The 21,608-nt window shown below is 41.0% G+C and overlaps 1 protein-coding gene across 1 annotated transcript; it reads left to right on the top strand.

The window, feature by feature from the left end:
- The first annotated feature begins 108 nt into the window (after nucleotides 1–108).
- MPHOSPH10 (M-phase phosphoprotein 10) lies at nucleotides 109–19,958 on the top strand. Its single transcript, XM_032176887.2, has 11 exons — nucleotides 109–380; nucleotides 2,484–3,165; nucleotides 3,536–3,693; nucleotides 4,512–4,680; nucleotides 8,335–8,476; nucleotides 9,626–9,693; nucleotides 11,064–11,201; nucleotides 14,263–14,373; nucleotides 17,856–17,963; nucleotides 19,080–19,310; nucleotides 19,723–19,958. Exons 1-11 carry the CDS (start codon nucleotides 292–294, stop codon nucleotides 19,870–19,872), a joined length of 2,046 nt encoding a protein of 681 aa, XP_032032778.1. The 5' UTR covers nucleotides 109–291; the 3' UTR covers nucleotides 19,873–19,958.
- The last annotated feature ends 1,650 nt before the right edge of the window (nucleotides 19,959–21,608 follow it).

The raw sequence follows: 21,608 nt of genomic DNA, 5'->3' as shown, positions 1-21,608 counted from the left end.
CGTAAAGCCAAGACGGGTCACCCTTTGTGGGCCCCTGAAAAATACAAAACGAAGTTTGGAGAGAGTTGAAAGGCGTTTGGGCTGACCATGGAGATTTTTGTTTCCCGCCCCCCTGCAAAAGGGAAAGCTCTCGCGCTGCCATTGGCTCTGGCTGAGGGCGAGTCCGGAACCTGTGCGCCGCGGAACTTTAGGCTCTGAAATCCAAGTTGCTCTAGGCGCATCTTTGCCGCGCGGTTTCCGGGCGGCTCCCTTCCCTTGCATGCGGCATTGTGTCGGGAGTTGCTGACAGCCATGGCCCCGCAGGTCTGGCGTCGACGGACCCTGGAGCGGTGTCTGACGGAAGTCGGCAAAGCCACGGGTCGGCCCGAGTGCTTCCTCACGTAAGTGCGCAGATCCTGGGCTCGGGGTGCGACCGGGGTCTCACGTGGACACGGGTTGCAGGCCTCCGGCAAATTGTGGAGCTGCGGGAAGATAAGGGGAAACGTAAAATCACTTTTCCCCAAATTTCAGAGTTTATATTTTCCTAGGCTATCAAAATTTTAAAAACTGTTAAAATTTGTATAGATGGATCTCACAGTTGAGTGTTACTGAAATCACTCTAACCTCAATTATTAACGCCTAGAAGCTTCCCTTGGGCTTCTTACGACCCCATCCCTCTACACAGACTGTTGGTTTCTCCTTCCTCCTATGTGCTCCCAAAGCACTTAGCGCTTAGCATACTTTATTGACAGTACGAACTTGTCACTTGTCTGTCCACCCCCCATGACTAAGCTTCTTGAGAAATAGAACTTCCATGTCTTTTCCCAACACAAGCGTTTTATATGTATTTTGTTGAAGAATTTCAAATGTGATCTATGAAATTATTACCCATTTATGTTTCAAACCCCAACCTCTCCCTGAGTTCCCAGCTCACAGCAACTACAGACTGAACTTAGTTTGAATTCCGTAGCACACAACTGGGATATCCGCACTGTACAACTTTTAACGATTTTTAAAATTTTGGTACTGTCAACCATCTCAAATTCATTGCGTCCAAAATAGAGCTGTTGTTTCTGTTTAATAGAATTGTTGTTTCTACCCACCTATATTCTGCCATCCCCTGAAGTCCTTTTCCCATGCTCCGCCTGTCAAGCGCGTCCGTGTGAAGAGACCACTAAAATAGGCTTTGTGTGAGCAACAAGGCTGTTTATTCACTTGGGTGCAAGTGGGCTGAGTCCGAAAAGAGAGTCAGCGAATGATGATGGGGAAGGGGTTGCTTTATAGGAGTTGGGTAGGTAATGGAAAATTACAGTAGAAGGTGGTTATCTATTGTTAGCAGAAGAGGGGGTCACAAGGTACATGGTGGGGAGATCATAAGACTTATTGTCCAGAAGAAGAATGTCACAAGGTCGATTGATCAGTTAAGGTAGGGCAGAGACAAGTCACAATGGAGGAATGTTGTAATGTTGGTTAATCAATTAAGGCAGGAACTGGCTCTTTTATTTCTTTTGTGGTTTTTCGGCTGCCCCAGACTTCTTGGCTCCTGCAGGCCATCTGGACATATATGTGCAGGTCACAGGGGTTACAATGGCTGAGCTTGGTCTCAGAGGCCTGACAACACCACGCAAGCCTTCCCTATCTCAGTAAATGACACTTCTGTCTTTTCAGTTACTCAAACATAAAACTAGGTTTAATGTCTTCGTTTTTCTCTGTTCTATATCTACTTCTTTAGCAATCCTGTCAGTTCTACCTCCAAACTATACTCAGCATATTCACTGCTCTAACTCCAGTCTAAACACCATTATCCTTTGGCTGGAATGCTGCATCAACCTTCTAATCACTGTACTTTCCTCCTCTTCCCGCCTCCCTTTGTTCTTCCTTCGTGTAAATCATCATTTCATCCCTCTGCTTAAAATGTTTTCTCTTTACACTTTAAATGACAAATTCTTACTCCTGAACCATGCATAATTTGGCTCCCATCAGTCTCTCCAGCTTCACCCTCTGCCTCCTTCACACTCTAGCCATGCTCACCTCTAGAGGATTTGCATCTTAGAGGATTTCTTCTGCCTGGAATGCATGTTTCCCAATCTTTATAAGACTCTTATCTATAGGTTTCCTCTTCAGATGTGACATCTAAGAGAGGTTTTCCTTGACCACTGTAGCCAAAGCAAATGTTGATCATTGAATGAATAAGTGAATGAATGAATGGAGTGGTATATAATGTAGCAGAATTGATAATTTAAGGTTAATTCACTATATATCTCCAAGCAAATAGATTTGTAATGGTTCTCCTGCCTAAAATCTATACAGCCAATTCACAGATACTTGGTTGACAGGTTTTATATATCAGTGTAGCTCATCAGCTTATATGTTGTTGGGGGCCAGAATCTATACTTACACTTCATGCAAATTTTATTTTACAAAAGAGTTGGGTTTTTTTTATTTTTATTAAGAGTGCTGTGAAATTATTACCTATAATTCTAAATCTCACTTCCTCCCAATAGGATTCAAGAGGGATTGGCATCAAAGTTCACTTCTTTAACAAAAGTGCTTTATGACTTTAATAAAATATTAGAGAATGGTAGGATCCATGGAAGCCCCTTGCAAAAACTTGTGATAGCAAATTTTGATGATGAACAGATTTGGCAACAACTGGAATTGCAAAATGAACCAATTTTACAATACTTTCAGAATGCAGTTAGTGAAACAATTAATGATGAAGCTATCAGTCTTCTCCCAGAGAGTGAAGAACAGGAACATGAAGAGGATGGTTCGGAGATAGAGGCTGATGACGAGGAGGACCTAGAAGATTTAGAGGAGGAGGAGGAAGTGTCAGACATGGGTGATGATGATCCTGAAGTGGGTGAGAGAGCTGAAAACTCAAGCAAATCTGATCTAAGGAAAAGCCCCATTTTCAGTGATGAGGATTCTGACCTTGACTTTGATATCAGCAAATTGGAACAGCAGAGCAAGGTGCAAAACAAAGGACATGGAAAACCAAGAGAAAAGTCCATAGTAGATGATAAATTCTTCAAACTCTCCGAAATGGAGGCCTATTTAGAAAACATAGAAAAAGAAGAGGAACGAAAAGATGATAATGATGATGAGGAGGAAGATATTGATTTTTTTGAAGATATTGATTCTGATGAAGATGAAGGGGGACTGTTTGGAAGTAAAAAACTTAAGGTAAAGTTTTGAGAGAGGAGAGAGCACTTTCCTCCTCCTCAAATTAGCTTTCCTTCTGTTTTTCTAGGAGAGATTTAATTGTAGTTAGAAGATTTAGTGATAAGAAATATTGTGCTCTATCTTATCAGTTATAAATGAATCTGTACTTCCATTCAATTTATGTTCCAGTTGGTCTTATAGTTTTGTGGTAGTGTTATTAGTTGCCATTTTCACCTAATAATTATTTATTAGTTTAGTTATTAGTTATTAGCTTGTAGTGTTATTAAGTCAGAAAGTAATATATACATACAATGTGCATACAAATCTATATACATGTGTTAATATATTTTTCTATCCCTAATTAATAGTTTTTAAAATCTTTTTATTTTAGTCAGGTAAAAGTTCCAGAAATCTGAAATACAAAGATTTTTTTGATCCAGTTGAAAGTGATGAAGACATAACAAGTGTTCATGATGATGAGCTGGATTCAAACAAAGAAGATGATGAAATTGCTGAAGAAGAAGCAGAAGAACTAAGTATTTCGGAAACGTGAGTATTTTGAACCATCCTTTACATTGTAAGCTGGAATTGCCCAATCATTTATGTGTACTTGTAGTTATCAAATGTGTTTGTCTTAGGAAGTTCGATTCTCTAATATCAGATATTCTCAAGATAGCCAGAGGAAAGTCTCTGAACGTAAAGGGACATTAGAGATCACTTAATGAAGAAAAATATCTCTGGTAGTAGCAATCAAACCTTCCTTACCAGGAACTTTGATTTGGTTTTGTGTCAATAAAATCCTGTTATTTTTGTGAGATAAGAGATTTGTATTACAGATTGATGAATAATTTATTTTCTATATGTTGGACACTTTTTCTTCTGTTTCTTTTTTTTTTTTTTTTTTTTTTTATTTATTTTTTTGAGACGGAGTCTTGCTCTGTCGCCCAGGCTGGAGTGCAGTGGCGCAATCTCGGCTCACTGCAAGCTCCGCCTCCCTGGTTCATGCCATTCTCCTGCCTCGGCCTCCCGAGTAGCTGGGACTACAGGTGCCCACCACCATGCCCGGCTAATTTTTTTTTGTATTTTTAGTAGAGACGGGGTTTCACCGTGGTCTTGATCTCCTGACCTCGTGATCCGCCTGCCTCGGCCTCCCAAAGTGCTGGGATTACAAGCGTGAGCCACCGCGCCCGGCCATTTTACCTAAATAATACCTTTTGTTCCTTAATAACTGAATGATTTTGGAAGTTCTGAGTATTTGGTTGTATTAGGTATGTAAAAGAAGAACTTTATTAAGGGAAAATTTGTTTCCTTTTGTTTTTCTAATGGAAAGTAGTATATTTCTTTTTATAAGAGTTTTGGTATTGTAGGGATGAAGATGATGACCTTGAAGAAAATGACAGTAAACAACATAAAAAAAGCTTGAAAAGAGTGACCTTTGCTTTACCAGATGATGAGGAAACTGAAGATACAGGTGTTTTAAATGTAAAGAAAAATTCTGATGAAGTTAAATCCTCCTTTGAAAAAAGACAGGAAAAGGTAATTAGTAATTTAAGCAATTTTTAATATACTTGATATTAACCATCCTTTGAAAACTATTAACCATCCTTTGAAAACAAATATCTTGGCCAGGTGCAGTGGCTCACACCTGTAATCCTAACACTTTGGTAGTCTGAAGCAAGAGGATCACTTGAGCTCAGGAGTTCAGAAGCAGCCTAGGCAAAATAGTGAGACCTTGTCTCTACCAAAAATACAAAAATTAGCTGGGCATGGTGATGTGTGCCTGTAGTCCAGCTACTCTGGTGGCTGAGGCGGGAAGATCACTTGAGCCTAGAAGGTTGATGCTGCGGTGGGCTGTGATTGCATCACTGCTCTCTAGCCTGGGCAGCAGAGCAAGACCTTGTCTTAAAACAAACAAAAAACCAAAAATCTTACATGGAAAGCGTCTGATTTGCAAAAGTCAGTGCCTGCATTTCAGTTTGGGGCCTGTGAGTAAAATAGTTGCTTCTGCTGGGCGTGGTGGCTCACGCCTATAATCCCAGCACTTTGAGGGGCTGAGGCAGGTGGATCACTTCAGGTCAGGAGTTCGAGACCAGCCTGGCTAACATGGTAAAACCCCATCTCTACGAAAAAAAAAAAGCCAGGCGTGGTGGCGGGCACCTATAATCCCAGCTAATCGGGAGGCTGAGGCAGGAGAATCCCTGGAACCCAGGAGGCGGAGGTTGCAGTGAGCCAAGATGGTGCCACTGGACTCCAGCCTGGGTGACAGAGTGTGACTCTGTCTCAAAAATAAAAAAATTTTTAAAGATAGTTGTTTTTTTCTCTGTCCCTAATGTCTTTATATGTATAGCATGTCTCTCCTGATAAAGCTGTCCTGTGAGCATCTTAACTGTTTTGACTGTTTTGGAGGATACCGCATACGTCTTTTTTTTTCTTTTTTTTTTTTTTTGAGATGGAGTTTTACTCTTGTCACCCAGGCTGGAGTGCAGTGGTGTGATCTTAGCTCACTGTAACCTCCACCTCCCAGGTTCAATCAATTTTCCTGCCTCAGCCTCCTGAGTAGTTGGGATTACAGGTGACCGCCACCACGCCCAACTAATTTTTTTGTGTTTTTAGTAGAGACTGGGTTTCATCATGTTGGCCGGCTGGTCTGAAACTCCTGACCTCAGGTGATCCACCCGCCTTGGCCTCCCAAAGTGCTGGGATTACAGGCGTGAGCCACTGCGCCCGGCCTATACCACCTATGTCTTTAAGGTACTCTGCAGATTTTTGTGAGTGCCAAATAGCCAGAATTTTAATTTATACCATCACAAACATATCTTCCAAAGTTGGTAAAAATTGTTTCTTTGTGTCATGATTTCAGACAAGTGAAATTTCATTTAATTTTTGTAGATGTAGTCTGGCTCTAATAATTTGGCTCTATCCTTTATTTACCTTAAAATTTTTATCACAATAAAAATGAGAATAGGGCCAGGCACAGTGGCTCACACCTGCCCTTTGGGAGGCTGAGGAGGGAGGATTGTTTGGAGCCCAGGAATTCGAGACCAACCTGGGCAACAGGGCAAAAGCCCGTCTCCACTAAAAATTAAAAAAATTAGCTGGGAATGGTAGTGTGCGCCTATCATCTTTGCTACTCGAGAGGCTGATGGGGAAGGATCTCTTGAGTCCAGGAGTTCAAGGCTGCAGTGAGCTATGATTGTACCACAGCACTCTAGCCTGGGCAACAGAGCTAGAGACTGTCTGAAAAAAGTAAAAAAAGAGAACAGGCAGATAATAAAAGATACCGAGAATATCAAAAGAATTGTTTTTAAAATCTAAGAATCTGAATTAAATCTGTGGTTGTCAGATTGTCCCCAGAAGATAGAGAAATTCTAAGGGAAAAAAAGCACCATTATAAAATATCAATGAATTAGTATCCTTCCATCCCACTCCTCCCACCCTCCCCCAACAAATAAAGAAAGAAAGGTTTGGTTTTATTGTGAAATTACATCAGACCTTCAAGTTAAGTTTCAATAAATCACAAATAATTTATTTCAATTTCCACATATAAAGAATAAGGTAGAACTTTCAAACTTTTTTTTTTTTTTTTTTGAAACTGTTAGGACATGAAAACCCAAACCTGACAGAGGTAGCATTAAAACACACACACACACACACACACACACACACACACACACATACATACATACACAGAGCACAGAATCTCATTCATGAACAGTGATGCAAAAATCCTACAGCACAGTGGAAAAATTATGCCACACAACTGCATGAACCTTATTCTCTTGAATCAGTATTAGAAAATCTAGTATGATTCCTGACCGCAAGACATTAAGGAGAAAAAACATATAGTCACCTCCATATATGTCAGAAAGACATTTGATAAAATTCAATATTCATTTCTAATTTTTTTTTCACTCCTAGCGGAATATAAATACATTTAAGCCAAAAGCTGCCATCATGCATGATGCGTGAAATTCTAGAAACATCCCTTTAAGATCAGGAATAAGACAAGATGTCCAGTATTACAGTTACCACTGTTGATTAACATTCTTTTAGACGCATAGGCCAGTGTAACTATAAAAGATAAACATAAGAGATGAGGAAAACTGCCAGGTGCATCCCAGTACTTTGGGAAATCAAGGCGGGAGGATTGCTTGAGCTCAGGAGTTCAAGACCAGCCTGGACAACATGGTAAGACCTCGTCTCTACAAAAAATACAAAAATTAGTCAGGCGTGGTTGCACGTGCCTGTGGTCCCACTTATTTGGGAGCCTGAGGTAAGAGGATTGCTTGAGCCTAGGAGGTGGAGGTTGCAGTGAGCTGAGATCACGCAACTGCCCTCCAGCCTAGGCAACTGAGCAAGACTGTCTCAAAAAAAAAAAAGATTAGGAATACTGCAGATGTATTTATATTCCACTAGGAGTGAAAAATGAAAGTGTTAGTATTTGGAGAGGAAACCGAATGGATAAACTGAATTGATATTAGGAAAATAAGAGAATTCTGTAAGGTAGCTGAAAAGGCTGGCATCTTATACACTGAAGTCATCATTGTTGTCTTTTAGAAGTTAGAGATAATGGCCAGGTGTGGTGTCTCACGCCTGTAATCTCAGCACTTGGTGAAACCCCGTCTCTACTAAAAAATACAAAAATTAGCCAGGCGTGGTGGCACACGCCTGTAATTCCAGCTACTCAGGAGGCTGAGGCAGGAGAATTGCTCAGGAGATGGAGGTTATAGTGAGCTGAGATCACACCACTGCACTCCAGCCTAGGCGACAGAGCGAGACTCTGCCTCAAAAAAATTTTAAAAAAAGAAGTTAGAGTAAGAATTTGAGTTTGGAGTCAAAAGGGTCAGACTCCATCAGATACTAATATTCTAATCAAAGAATTACTTGACTTGCGAATAGATAGATCACTTGAATAGAATAGAGCCCAGAAACAAACCCAAATGCTGCTGGGGGAGTTTAGTATATTATAAACATGGCATTTTAAATTAATCAGGAAAAGAAATTGTTTGCAGCTCACCCCACCATAGGCAGCAGAAATAGGAAGTCATTGACAGAATAAAAAGATGGCAAGGACAGAATTGTAGAACGGTACATTTCTTGCTTTCCCACTTTTTAAATTATTTTTTGCTTTTACACAAATATAAGATTTTATTTTATAAATGTATACTAATTATTTTATCTCTTTCTTAGATGAATGAAAAAATTGCATCTTTAGAAAAAGAGTTGTTAGAAAAAAAGCCTTGGCAGCTTCAGGGGGAAGTGACAGCACAGAAGAGGCCAGAGAACAGCCTCCTGGAGGAGACCCTACACTTTGACCATGCTGTCCGGATGGGTACGGTGCCCTCTTCTGTAGTTTTCACGTCTGTGCTTTTTCCATGGTTCCATTTCATACAAAGATTTGGGGTGATGTTTCTTTTCCCTCAACTTTTTATTTTAAAAACTTGTAAACACATGGCTTGGCATGGTAGCTCACACCTGTAATCCTGGCACTTTGGGAGGCCGAGGCAGACGGATCACCTGAGGTCAGGAGTTTGAGACAAGCCTGGCCAACATGGTGAAACCCCGTCTCTACTAAAAATACAAAAATCAGCCGGGTATGGTGGCGGATTACAGAATCCCATCTACTCGGGAGGCTGAGGCAGGAGAATCGCTTGAACCCGGAAAGGGGAGGTTGCAGTGAGCCAAGGTTGTGCCACTGTGCTCCAGCCTAGGCAACAGAGCGCCACTCTGTCAAAAAAGAAAAAAACAACTTATAAACACAGAATAGTTGAAAAAAATACAACAGTGAACACCTATATGCTATTCAATTGGATTCACCAGTTACCATTTTGTCATATTTGCTTTCTCTCCCTAGCATATGTAAGATTGTATATGTGCCCTTTTTTTAAGTAAGTTGCCAATCTTATGGCACTTCACTTTTAAGTACTTTTGCAGGTATCTTCTAAGAACTAGGACATTCTCCTTTTATTCACAATACCATTAATCCACCCAAAAAATTTAACAATACACTAATGATACCTAACATATAGTTTATAATCAGCCTTCTTGTAGTAATCTATTTCAAAGGCTTGCATCCTGTCACAGTCCACTGATTAAATTTTGAACTTCAACCTGAAACTGTGGTCATCTCATTGCCTTCTTTCTTGTACCCATTACATCAAAATGAGTTTTCATTTTATTTCAATGGAAGAGAGAATGGAAAAGAGGGGAAGAGTCCCTGGGTACCTTGGGTAATTAGCACTTACTACCATATGTATCCTAGTTTTGTGGTTTTCAAATTTCAGGGAGCATCACAAGGCTTGTTAAAGCACAGATAGCTGTCCCTCTTCCCCACTTTCTGATTCAGGAAGATGGGGGTGGCCCAGGAATTTGCATTTCTAACAAGTTCCCACGTGTTGCTGATGCTGTGGGTCCAAGGACTGCACTGAATCAGTGGTCTAGTGGGTATCTGCCTAATGAATAAACGTTGTATTTCCTTTAGCACCTGTGATTACAGAGGAAACCACCCTTCAACTGGAAGATATCATTAAACAGAGGATAAGAGATCAGGTCAGTAAGAATTAAATTTAACTTAATTGAAATGTCACTGAAATTTTTAGAAATTAACGTGAGACTACTTTGAGAGTAGGACTATTGCTTTTTATTTTCACTTAGTGTTCACAAACCTTAAATCTAGGCTACCTAGTCAGCTTTTGTTGTGTGAGGTACTGCTCTTCAGTAGTACCCAGGAAAGACGAGTATTGTGCCTGAGAGGAGCAAGAAGCCATTATCCTTTCTCGTGAGTCTTGCTGACCTTTTGGGTGGTGCTCAGTGAAGCTGGTGGCTGACCTGTGATGGTTGCACCCAGAACCCTTGGCGTAGGCACAGTATCTGGTGTGGCAAATTATTCAGCATATATGTCTTAGTCTTTTTTCTGTTACGTATAACAGAATATCTGAAACTGGGTAACTTAAAAGGAATACAGTTATGGAGGCTGAGAAGTCCAAGGTCGAGGGGCCTTCTTACCAGTGGGGATTCTGCAGAGTCCCAAGGTGGTGCAGGGCATCACATGGTGAAAGGGCTGAGCATGCTAAGATGCTGGCTTAGGTGTCTCTTGCTCTTCTTAAGAGCCACCAATCCTCCACTGATGATAATCCATTAATCCATAAATGCAGCTGCCATTCATGAGGGCAAAACCCTGGTGATCCAGTCACGTCCTAGAAGGCCCCACATCTGAGTGTTGCCACATCAGGGATTAAGTTTCCACATGAGTTTTGGAGGGGACATTCAAACCCTACCATTGTGGTAGTACTACAATTTTAAAACCATTTCTCAATGGTGTATTTTTTTCAAATGTTAAAAACCTAGTGGTTTTTGTTGAAGAATTGATCTGATTTTGTAAACTTAGAATAAAACTTAGATACATGGCACGTACAGTAAGAGATGGCTTTATAACATGTATAATGTTTGCCTATACTTGTGGGTCTAAAATAGAAAGGGTTTGAAGGGTGAGTATCACGTGCAGAACATCTTAAAATTTGAAATGAAACATGATAAACTAACTCAAAACTTGACTTTTAAACAAACTATGATGGGGAAATGTGGAATTTAAGTTGGTAACCAGGTAGGAAGACTCATTTAAAACAGAAAAAGATACTTGAGTAATGCTTTCTTTGGTTTCCTAATGTTTATTCTTTGTGACTTGAATAGTTATTTTAGGAGTTGAAAATTTTCTTTTTGCTATAATTTGCTTACTCTGTAATAATAAGTAATAATAAATATTTATTATAACAATGATATAATAATTTGCTATTAATATATTAATGATAATTAATATATCGATAATATTTATTATAATAATATTCCAGAGGAAGATTCTTAAGTGAACCTAGAAATAAATTGTAGGTTTTGTTATGTTCTACCTGCACTTTATGTTTCAGGCTTGGGATGATGTAGTACGTAAAGAAAAACCTAAAGAGGATGCATATGAATATAAAAAGCGTTTAACCTTAGACCATGAGAAGAGTAAATTGAGCCTTGCTGAAATTTATGAACAGGAGTACATCAAACTCAACCAGGTGAGGAAGCCTGTAAGGCAAAACCATTATTATTAAAGAAATAGAAGTAGAGAACTAGGCTTTTTGTGACTGTTGAAATCATGAAACAGAAATCTTGAGCTCTTCGGCTACCTCATGTAAGTATGAGACAGAGCATGCTAGGAGTAGAAGGGTTCTCATATTCCCACTGGATGTGAGGGGTTGTGGGGGGTTGCTTTGCAATTAGGCTTTGGTCACCTGATACTTTTACAACTCATTACCTTTCTAGCAATTATAGTGGTGCTACAACTTTAAAACCATTTCTCATTGATATTTTGAAGTAACTGATATATTTTACATGATTATGAATTCATTCTGATTTTTAGGTCTGTTTTTTCTTTCACTTAACTAAAATCTCTGGGCTGGGTGTGGTGGGTCACATCTGTAATCCCAGCACTTTGGGAAGCTGAGGCGGGCAGATTGCTTGAGGTCAGGAGTTTGAGATCTGTCTGGCCAACATGGTGAAACCCCGTCTCTACTAAAAATACGAAAAACTTAGACGGGCATGGTGGCATGTGCCTGTAATCCTGGTTACTCGGGAGGCTGAGGCAGGGGAATTGCTTGAACCAGGGAAGTGGAGACTGCAGTGAGCCCAAATTGCCCCACTGCTCTCCAGCCTGGGCGACAGAGTGAGACTCCATCTCAAAAAAAGAAAGAAAGAAAGAAACCTCTGGTTAAATAATAGGACAAGGTCCTATTCCTAGGAATATTATATGCTGATATAATAATTGAATTATTCCTTCACATTTGATTTATTGGGAATGTGGTTAATATGTACTTAGGGATCAGATGGCATTTTTCTTCTGCAAAAGCCATTTATGATTCCCACCAGATTTTGTTAATGAATGCCTCTCAGTTAGCAACAGCAAATTGCCCTCATGCCACTGTGAAATTGAAGAACTGAAAAGATTTGAATTAAAATTCTTCCTGGCTGCCTTGCAATCCAAGGTGGTAGCTGAAGGAGGATGTGTACAGTTTCATTTGAGTCTTTGAGGAGATTGGGTAGATACGGAAAGTATTTGGTGACCACGAGAATTAAAAATTAGATATGTAATGCAATAGCTTATGCCAGCTCTAAATGTTAGTTTCATTTCTCTCTTAGAAGTCAACAGCCAGTTCAGAAGTTTTTGAGGATGGGCTTGGCGTTCTAGTAGCTAGGCTAGTTCTAGAAGTGAAATGATGGTAAATAGCACATGTAGGAGCCTTTACTCACATTTGTGTATGTAATGTGGCTCAGAAAAATGCTATATAGCCAATATATAGCTACATATTTGATTTTACAGATATTGTTACCTAGAATGAGGTGAAAGGACATGTTTAGGATTTTTTTAAGTGTGAGGTAAGTTAAAATAGTTAGAAGCAGTAGTAGCGTGATGCCTGACTATGGCTGGAAGGTGGGTGCTGATGATGGACATTGGAGACAGACCTGAATGCATCTCTGTCATCAGGATCAGGAGGCAAAGAGCCTATCGTTTCCTAGTTCTGGTGGGTTTCTTTTTTTCATGTCTTAATAACAAGCACACAAAAAGCCCTCTTAGGCATTTAGAATAAGCATTTGGGGACAAAGGGGACAGAGAGAGAAGCATGAAATTTTCTTTTTCTCTTCAGTAGAATTAAAATTGCTGTCAATTTTTTCAGTGTGATTTGTGAGAATAAATCTTTAACACATTACGTGTAACTAAAAGAACAAAAAAGTCCCTACCATCCAAATGGATATTTGGATAATTTTATGAAGTCTATATTAACACTTATTTTTTTTTCTTTTTTTTTTTGAGACAGAGTCTTGCTTGGTCACCAGGCTGGAGTGCAGTGGCGCAATCTAAGCTCACTGCAACCTCTACGTCTCGGGTCCAAGCAATTCCTCTGCCTCAGCCTCCTGAGTAACTGGGATTACAGGCGCAGCCACCAAGCCCGTCTAATTTTTTGTATTTTAGTAGAGACAGGGTTTCATTATGTTAGCCAGGATGGTCTCGATCTCCTGACCTCGTGATCCTCCCACCTTGGTCTCCAAAAGTGCTGGGATTACAAGCATGAGCCACTGCGCCCAGCCAGCCACCATGCTGGACCTTTTTTTTTTTTTTTAAATGTGAGATTTATATAACATAAAATGAACCACTTAGTGAACAAATTGGGAGCATTTAGGACAGTGTTATGTAACTACTAGCTCTCTCTAGTTCTAAAACATTTTTATCAGCCCACAATAAAGCCCCATATACATTAAGCAGTTGCTACCCTTTCCTCACTTGCCCCAGCCCCAACAAACCCCAGTCTGCAGTCTATCTCTGTGGATTGGCCTATTTTGAGTATTTGATATAAATGGAACCATACCATATGTGGCCGTCCATTTCTGACCTCTTTCAGTTAGCGTCGTGTTTTCAAGACTGGCATTTGTCAGTGCTTCATTTCTTTTTTATGGTTGCACAGATTCCATTGTGTGTATGTACCACAGTTTATCTGCTCATCCACTGATGGACATTCAGACTGTTTCCACCTTTTGACTGTTAATAGTGCCATGTGCATGTATTTGAGTATCTGTTTTTAATTCTCTTGGTTGTACACCTAGGAGTGGCATTGCTGGGTCAGATGGTAATTCTCTGTGTAGCTTTTTGAAGACCTGCCAAGCTTGTTGCCGCTGTGGCCGCATCATTTTACATTCCTACTTATCAACAATGCATAAGGGTTCCAGTTTCTCCATCCTTGCCAACACTTGTTATCACTTGCTATTTTCCTTTTAAAAAAAAACTGTAGCCATCTTAAGAGGAATAGCTTAGTTTTTGACAGAAGTAAATACCAAGGTAATTAAATGTTTAAGTTCTGAATATTAGAGGTAATGGTTACCGTAGCTCCTAAAATGCACATCACATCTCTGGTAGGTGCTGGAACCCTCATGGTACTGCTGCTTTTAATTTTGCTTTTGGAATGTTTCTTTGTAGCTGAAGCTTTGGTGATGAGAAGTTGGGAATACCCTCATTGACCTTTAGTGTTTTGTCCTGTGATATATATCAAGTCGCTTAGTTTGACATTGTTGAACTTATTTCCTAAGCAAAAAACAGCAGAAGAAGAAAATCCAGAGCATGTAGAAATTCAGAAGATGATGGATTCCCTCTTCTTAAAATTGGATGCCCTCTCAAACTTCCACTTTATCCCTAAACCGGTAAGTGTGTTAACAGTTCAGTGTGTAGCTAGAGCAGGGTGACCTTCATAGCTTTGATCCTTTGTGAGACTAGCTCTTTATTTTGTTTCAGGATACAAACTTGTAGTTTGCTGTAAATTCCAGGCAGGGTCTCCAAGAGGAAAGCTCACTTCTGGTCCCATGACAGTTCTGGCTTTACCCAGATCTTCAGTGAGCCCCTGCCAGCTGGGGCTGGGCATGGTCAGGCATCATGCTAGTACTGCCTCTTACTATTTTAACTTACCTCACACTTTAAAGACCCTCAGCCATAGCCACAGGGACTCCTCCTTTCCCTACCGTCTCAGTCTTCTGTTGCATTTTCATTGTATAATGGGTTTGGAGACGTATGGATATCTATACCAGCATTTATGGAATATCTGCTGTGTGTCATATTAGGTTCTTTACATACACTAACACTTAATGCACACAACACTGAGGCAGGTACTATAGTTTCCATTTCACAGGGGAGAAAACCAAGGTTTAGGAGATGGGAGAGTGAGAACTAACTCTGGGCCCAGCTGTCTCCGCATGATGTTCCCTCACCAGGCCCAGCCCTCTCAAATGCTCCTCCCCTGTCTGTCTGTCACCGAGACTTGGCTCTACCTGTTTATTCCTTGGGGCCTCATCTCCTGCTTACCAGCTTCTGTGAACCCATAAAACTTGCTTGTACCATCCTTTGGTACTTGTTCACCTGTTGCCCTTTGGTGCCTGTGTTGTTGTCTGAAATGGAATGTCATGAATTAAAGACTAGTCTAGAAGTCACAACCTGAGTTGAGTTCTGCTCCTAACTAGCTTTATGATACAGGCAATCGCTTTACGTTTCATCCGTACAGAAGAGCTAATCTCCAAGATCCTTTATTATTAGTTGATGGCTAGGTGATTCCCATGCAAATATTTTGTCTCCTCAGACAGTAAGCTTTTTTTACCTGGTTTTTTTTTGGGAGGGGGGTATATATGTATGCTTTTAATCCAGTTGTAATTACATGGAAGTAAGTTCTTGATGGCAGGAGCCATCTTTAGATTCCCAAAGTCCCTACTATGGGCTGTGTAAAATAAACAGGTGAAGAGATGAGTGGAATTTTTCGACTCCTCTTGTCCAGCAGGTCTTACTGAGGCAAAGGACGTGGGCCTTTCTGGGCCTTACCTGTGTGATCTGGCTCCTCCCACCCCTTCGGTCTCCCTTGGCTTGCTCTCCCCACCCCCACTGATCTTCTGATTCCTTCAGCAGGCCAAGTCCCTTGTGCTTTCTCGCTGTGCTCTTCCCCTGGCCCAGTAGGCTGCACTTCCTTTTTGGCATGGCCGGCTCCTTATTGCCCAGGCTAGACGCCTTCCCCTCCTTGCAGATGTTCCTTGGCTCCTTACCTAGGGTAGGCTCCCCTTCCTGCCTTGCTGCATGTCTCACCACTTGGCTCCTTTTCCTCATAGCTGCATCGCACATTTGCAGTCATTCACTAGTTGTTCATTGCTCTCTACTTGTCTTCAGGCAGCACAAAATGCATCTACTGTTCCACTCTGTTCCTCACACTAGCTAGGATCTAACACAGGGAAGCCCTTAGACATTCCTTGGAATATTGGGAAGTGAAGGAGAAGTGAATGTATATATGTCTATGTGCCCCAAATGAAAAGCCTTTCTTTTTTCCCTTAAGAAATGTAGAATTGCTAGTGTAGGTTCCCCTTGATACTACTTTTTTCATGTTCAGGTTGGTATTTCTCACCATCTCTGTAGACTCCATTTACCAATCACAGCCATTACCAATCACAGCCATTATTTTTTGTGGCTTTCTTTTTTTTTTTTTTTTTTTTTTGAGACAGAATCCCACTCTGTTGCCCAGGCTGGAGTGCAGTGGCATGATCTTGGCTCACTGCAACCTCTGCCTCCCAAGTTTAAGCGATTCTCCTGCCTCGTCCTCCCGAGTAGCTGGGACTACAGGCATGCACCACCACGGCCAGCTAATTTTTTTGTATTTTTAGTAGAGACGGGGTTTCACCATGTTAGCCAGGCTGGTCTCAAACTCCTGACCTGAAATGATCCACCCACCTTGGCCTCCCAAAGTGCTGGGATTACAGGCATGAGTCACCGTGCCCAGGCTTTTGTGGCTTTTTGGACTGTCTTCTTTTTCTCCATATTTCTCTTTAAATGATAGAATGGAACACAGTGTTTTTAATAACAGTTGAACAGTGATCCAGTGGAAGAAATGATTTCTTTCACACTCTCATTTTTCTCTCACTTAGAATCCAGGATCCTATTGTGATTACGGCTTGTTTTTGTTCTTTGTGAAGTTTCCTTGAGCAAATAACTCCATGGACAGGATGGTGATAGGGAAGAAAGAATGCTAATGTAACTGCAAAATGTAACTGCAATATATAGTCACCATTTTAGTTGCAGGATCAGTAAGAAACCTGTTTTAATTACTGGATTTCTTGGGTAGTTCTTTCAAAATTAGACAAAAATCTGAAGCAGATGGTCTTTCAATTAACATTGCATTCTTTCCCCCTTTTTTGTAATTGATAGCTTTGATTTATTTTGATACTGTTTTAGTTTTTCAGTATTATTTCATATTTGTTTATAGAGATGTTTTCAGTAGTTGAAAGATGAGGAAATTTATCAGTAGTCTGTCTTTGACTCTTGTTCCCATAAACATCTTTCCTTGCATCTTTTTCCATATACTTCTTAGAGCTAGCTTTCTTTTCTGTAAGCAAAGTCAAGATAATATTAATAGAAATCAGTAAATCTTACCAAACAGCATTAATGGTTGTTTGAGAATGTCCACATGCATGGTAGATAGGAATAGTTGAGGAAGACATGGAAGAACTGATGTTTGAAGATGGCAGAAATGTTATGTAAAAATGTAGAAATACGCCGGGCATGGTGGCTCAGGCCTGTAATCCCAGCACTTTGGGAGGCCAAGGCGGGCAGACCACGAGGTCAGGAGATCCGGATCATCCTGGCTAACACGGCGAAACCCCATCTCTACTAAAAATACAGAAAATTAGCCAGGTGTGGTGGCGGGCGCCTGTAGTCCCAGCTACTCGGGAGGCTGAAGCAGGAGAATGGCATGAACCCGGGAGACGGAGCTTGCAGTGAGCTGAGATCGTGCCAATGCACTCCAGCCTGGGCAACAGAGCGAGACTCTGTCTCAAAAGAAAAAAAAAAGAAAAAGAAATACATGCTGTTGGAATGGTTTTGAGACAGAAAACCCTAAAATACCCAGGTCTCTGGGATCCTGAAGCAGTGCCATCCCTTAGCACTGCCGTCATGCCAGTCCACTTAGGACTTTGGCTGTCACCATATCTAACATTTTAAATAGTCTCCATTAGGTTTGCTGACTTTCAAGCAAGTGAAAAAAAGATAATCTCCATGAAGTATTTTATATATTATACTTTAAGTTAATAGGTTCACAGTTCACACATTTTGTGTTAGAGTCCCTTCTGGCTTCCCATTGAATGTATTATCTCTTTTCTAGCCTGTACCAGAGATTAAAGTTGTGTCAAATCTGCCAGCCATAACCATGGAGGAAGTAGCCCCAGTGAGTGTTAGTGATGCAGCTCTCCTGGCCCCAGAGGAGATCAAGGTAAGAAGCCAATGTTGAAACCTTAAATGTCTGTTACAAGTTAGTTGATTATAGCCAGACTCCATTTATTTAACGTCATTTGCCTTGCACTTGTAGTTCTTATTCCAATGTATCTCAGCAGTTTCTAAGTATAAGCAAACTAGTAATGTTATAATATTCAAATACCAGTCTCCTATATTCTGGCTTTATTATGAGGTACAGGTTTGAGAGTTACTGTAAGAGCAGTTTTAAAATAGCTAGTATCGATATCTTGTTATAATCCAATCCGAATACTAGCAGTGATGTTAAGTTTAAAACAAATTGCTTGCATTGCATATATACTAGCAATAGTTTAGTATCAGCATTTCCCCCTTATTTTATTCATGTAATGCTAATTAGTAATGGCATCTGAATCTAGAATCGAGCATTTGGTTATCAGAAGAGGTTGGATATATCAAATGCAGCAATCCCTGCCATGTGAACATTGAAGCTCATTCCTTACACAGTAATAATGGTTTCCGCCAGGTGCTCATCTTCCTGGCTGGCTTAGCAGCAGGGCCTTCTTTTTCCCTCCTCACTTGGTTTGCCACACCTACACTCACCCCTTCTGTCTGAGCCTCTGCCACCTCAGTGCAGGTGACAGCCCTGGCAGGATAGGCTGGCAGCTGAGGAGAAAAGAGATAAAATTGATCCTCACTAGAGAGATGTTGCCCTTCCCTTCCTCTATTCCTCGGTCTCTGCCCTCTGTCCTCAGTCCAGTTGCTGTCATTAGCAGCTCAGAGCTGAGGCTCCCTCTGGCATGTCCCTGAAGCCCACTGGAATCTAAATGCTGTGGAGGGCTGGCTCCTCTCGTGCTGTTAGGTTGTGAACCCAACTCTCCATGTTGCCGTCTTGTGAATTAGTTTGGGAACTGAACCGTCACTATAAGAGTCTGTGCCTGTCAAAGAATGCATTTCAGGTTTTAAAGAGCTGAGTTACCAAAGTTCATTGGAATGCAGGTGGGGATTGCTCTGCATCTTCATGCATTTGGCCACAGATGCACAGCCTGCTTGCTGGCTACCCTGCAGTTTCTTCCATTCCAGTTTCCTAATTGTTAAACTTGATGAACGAATATGTTGGTGGTTATTTTTTTAATAGGAGAAAAATAAAGCTGGAGATATAAAAACAGCTGCTGAAAAAACAGCTACAGACAAGAAGCGAGAGCGAAGGAAAAAGAAATATCAAAAGCGTATGAAAATAAAAGAGAAGGAGAAGCGGAGAAAACTGCTTGAAAAGAGCAGTGTAGATCAAGCCGGGAAATACAGCAAAGCAGTAGCTTCGGAGAAGTTAAAACAGCTGACCAAAACTGGCAAAGCTTCCTTCATAAAGGTAAGGACAAGGGAAAGAAAACTGCTCAAGGGGACCTTTGTAGGGGAAGTGGATAGCAAGTGCTGGGTGACTGGAATGTCTGAGCCAGCCGACAGCCCACCTGCGGGATGGAGACGCATGATGCTGACTGGCTGGAATCGCAACCTTTAATGTTCTGGAGTTTTTCATGTAGGGTCCTCACAATAACCTGGGTCCTGGCAGCAGCTTGTCTTCCACTCCTTTCTCTCTTAGATTATAAGAACATTGTAGCAGTATAGAATACCTCTGTGCTAACTGATTCAGTTTTCTGTAATTCTAGTCCTTTTTCATATTTATGGTTGTATACATTGTTGTAATGGTGATGTACTATTTTTGGCTTTTTTCACTTGTAAGTACATTTTACAGCATAAGCCTGTGGTGTTTTTAATTGCAGGATGAAGGTAAAGACAAGGCCTTAAAGTCCTCTCAAGCATTCTTTTCTAAATTACAAGATCAAGTAAAAATGCAAATCAATGATGCAAAGAAAACAGAAAAGAAAAAGAAGAAAAGACAGGATATTTCTGTTCATAAATTAAAGCTGTAATATATTTTGAATATAATGTAAATATTAATGTGTAAGCTTATATTGTGTCATTGTTCTGTTTTATAATAAAATTCTTGAGAACCTTTCTTTGCATTGATGACAGATATTTGAGGGTTCCATGGTGTGAAAAGACAAACTCCTAACCATTTGCAAAGCCCTTCCGGTTTTCACTGGTGTGAAGCAGGACCTGGCTCCTCTCCAGGCCCTTCCTGTTCAGGCACTGCCTGAGCTGATCCTGCTGTGTCTTGCCATGGCCCAGGCCTGTGTGAAGGCCAGGCCAGCTTGTCCACATGGGCTGGTGAGCAAGCATTGGCCTGCAGGCTAAGAAGAGGACAGAGCCAGCCAACCCCCTCACAAGCAGCTATCTACAGCAGAGGTCCTCACTCTTTGGGCTCTTGATTTCCTTCTCCCATTGCCCTGTCATTTCATAAAACAGTAGCATTTTCATGCCTGTGCCTTACTTCCCCTTTGGGAAATGATCTCATATCATCTGAACAAAGGTTTAATTTAGGCTGTAGAGCACTATCCACAATCAGCTGCAGAGGACAGGCATGATGGAGAAGTGAATCTAGAAGCAATAGAAGCTCAATACAGCCAGGAATGTAAACTGCAGTCTGCAGAGTGTTCTGTGACCACTAGGTGCTCATTGTTTCAACCTCCCCATTCAGGGAAAAATGCCTTTTGTCTGATAGGCTCTCATACTGATTTGATAGAAATGCAGTAAGCCTTAGCCCAGATGGGTAGAGAATGTGGACTAAGATTCCACCAAAGCAACAGGTAAAGCCCTTCTGGTTTTTTTATCTACAAGGCGTCAATCAGTGGTCAAGAAGAGCCTGTGGAAGTTTGCACTCTGCATTCCTGTTACTGCAGAAGCTGGCTGCAGCGGGGTAGAGCTAGGCTGGGGCTAAATTAAGCACTGACTTTTGTCCATCTATGCTGCTATAACAAAATACCTGAGACTGGGTCATTTATAAACAATAGAAAATTTCCTACGGTTCTGGAGGCTGGGAGGTCTGAGATGAAGATGCTGGCAAGTTGAGTGGTAAGAGCTGCTCTGCTTCAAGGTGGTGCCTTGTTATGTCCTCACTTGGCAGAGGGTGGAAGGACAAAAAGCCATCAAACTCACTCCGTCAGTCCTTTTATAAGGATGCTGATCCCATCCATAAGGGCTCTGCCTTCAAGACTTAATCATCTAAAGGTCCTACCTTTTAATAGCTCATTGGCCATTAAGTTTCTATACAGGAATTTTGAAGGACACATTCAGATCATAGCATAGCATTCCACCCTTGGCTTCTCAAGTTCACGTTCTTAGATGAACACATTAATTCCATCCCAATAGCTCCCAAAATCTTAACTTGTTCCGGCATCAACTTTAAATTCTAAGTCCAAAGTCTGTAAACATGGGTAAGACCAACTCAAGGTATGATTCATCCTGAACCAAATTTCCCTCCAGCTGTCAAATCAAACAAGTTACGTGCTTCCAAAATACAACGGTGGAATAGGCATAGGATAGATATTCCCATTTAAAGGGGAGAAATAGGAAAGAAGAAGTAGCTTAGTCCTAAGTAAGTCCAAAATGCACCAGGTAAACAACATTAAATCTTGAGGCTTGAGGATAGTCTTTGACTTTATGTCTCACCTTCCAGTCACACTGGGGTGAGGGTTGGATCCCCAAGGCTCCAGGCAGCTCCACCCCCATAGCTTTACTGGGTGCAGCCCATGCCCTGGCTCTCACT

The sequence above is a fragment of the Hylobates moloch genome, unplaced genomic scaffold, assembly GCF_009828535.3.
Source record: "Hylobates moloch isolate HMO894 unplaced genomic scaffold, HMol_V3 SCAFFOLD_15, whole genome shotgun sequence".
Taxonomy (NCBI): Eukaryota; Metazoa; Chordata; class Mammalia; order Primates; family Hylobatidae; genus Hylobates; species Hylobates moloch.
The sequence above is the reverse complement of the archived record's forward strand: the minus strand, read 5'-3'. Positions and strand labels throughout refer to the sequence as shown.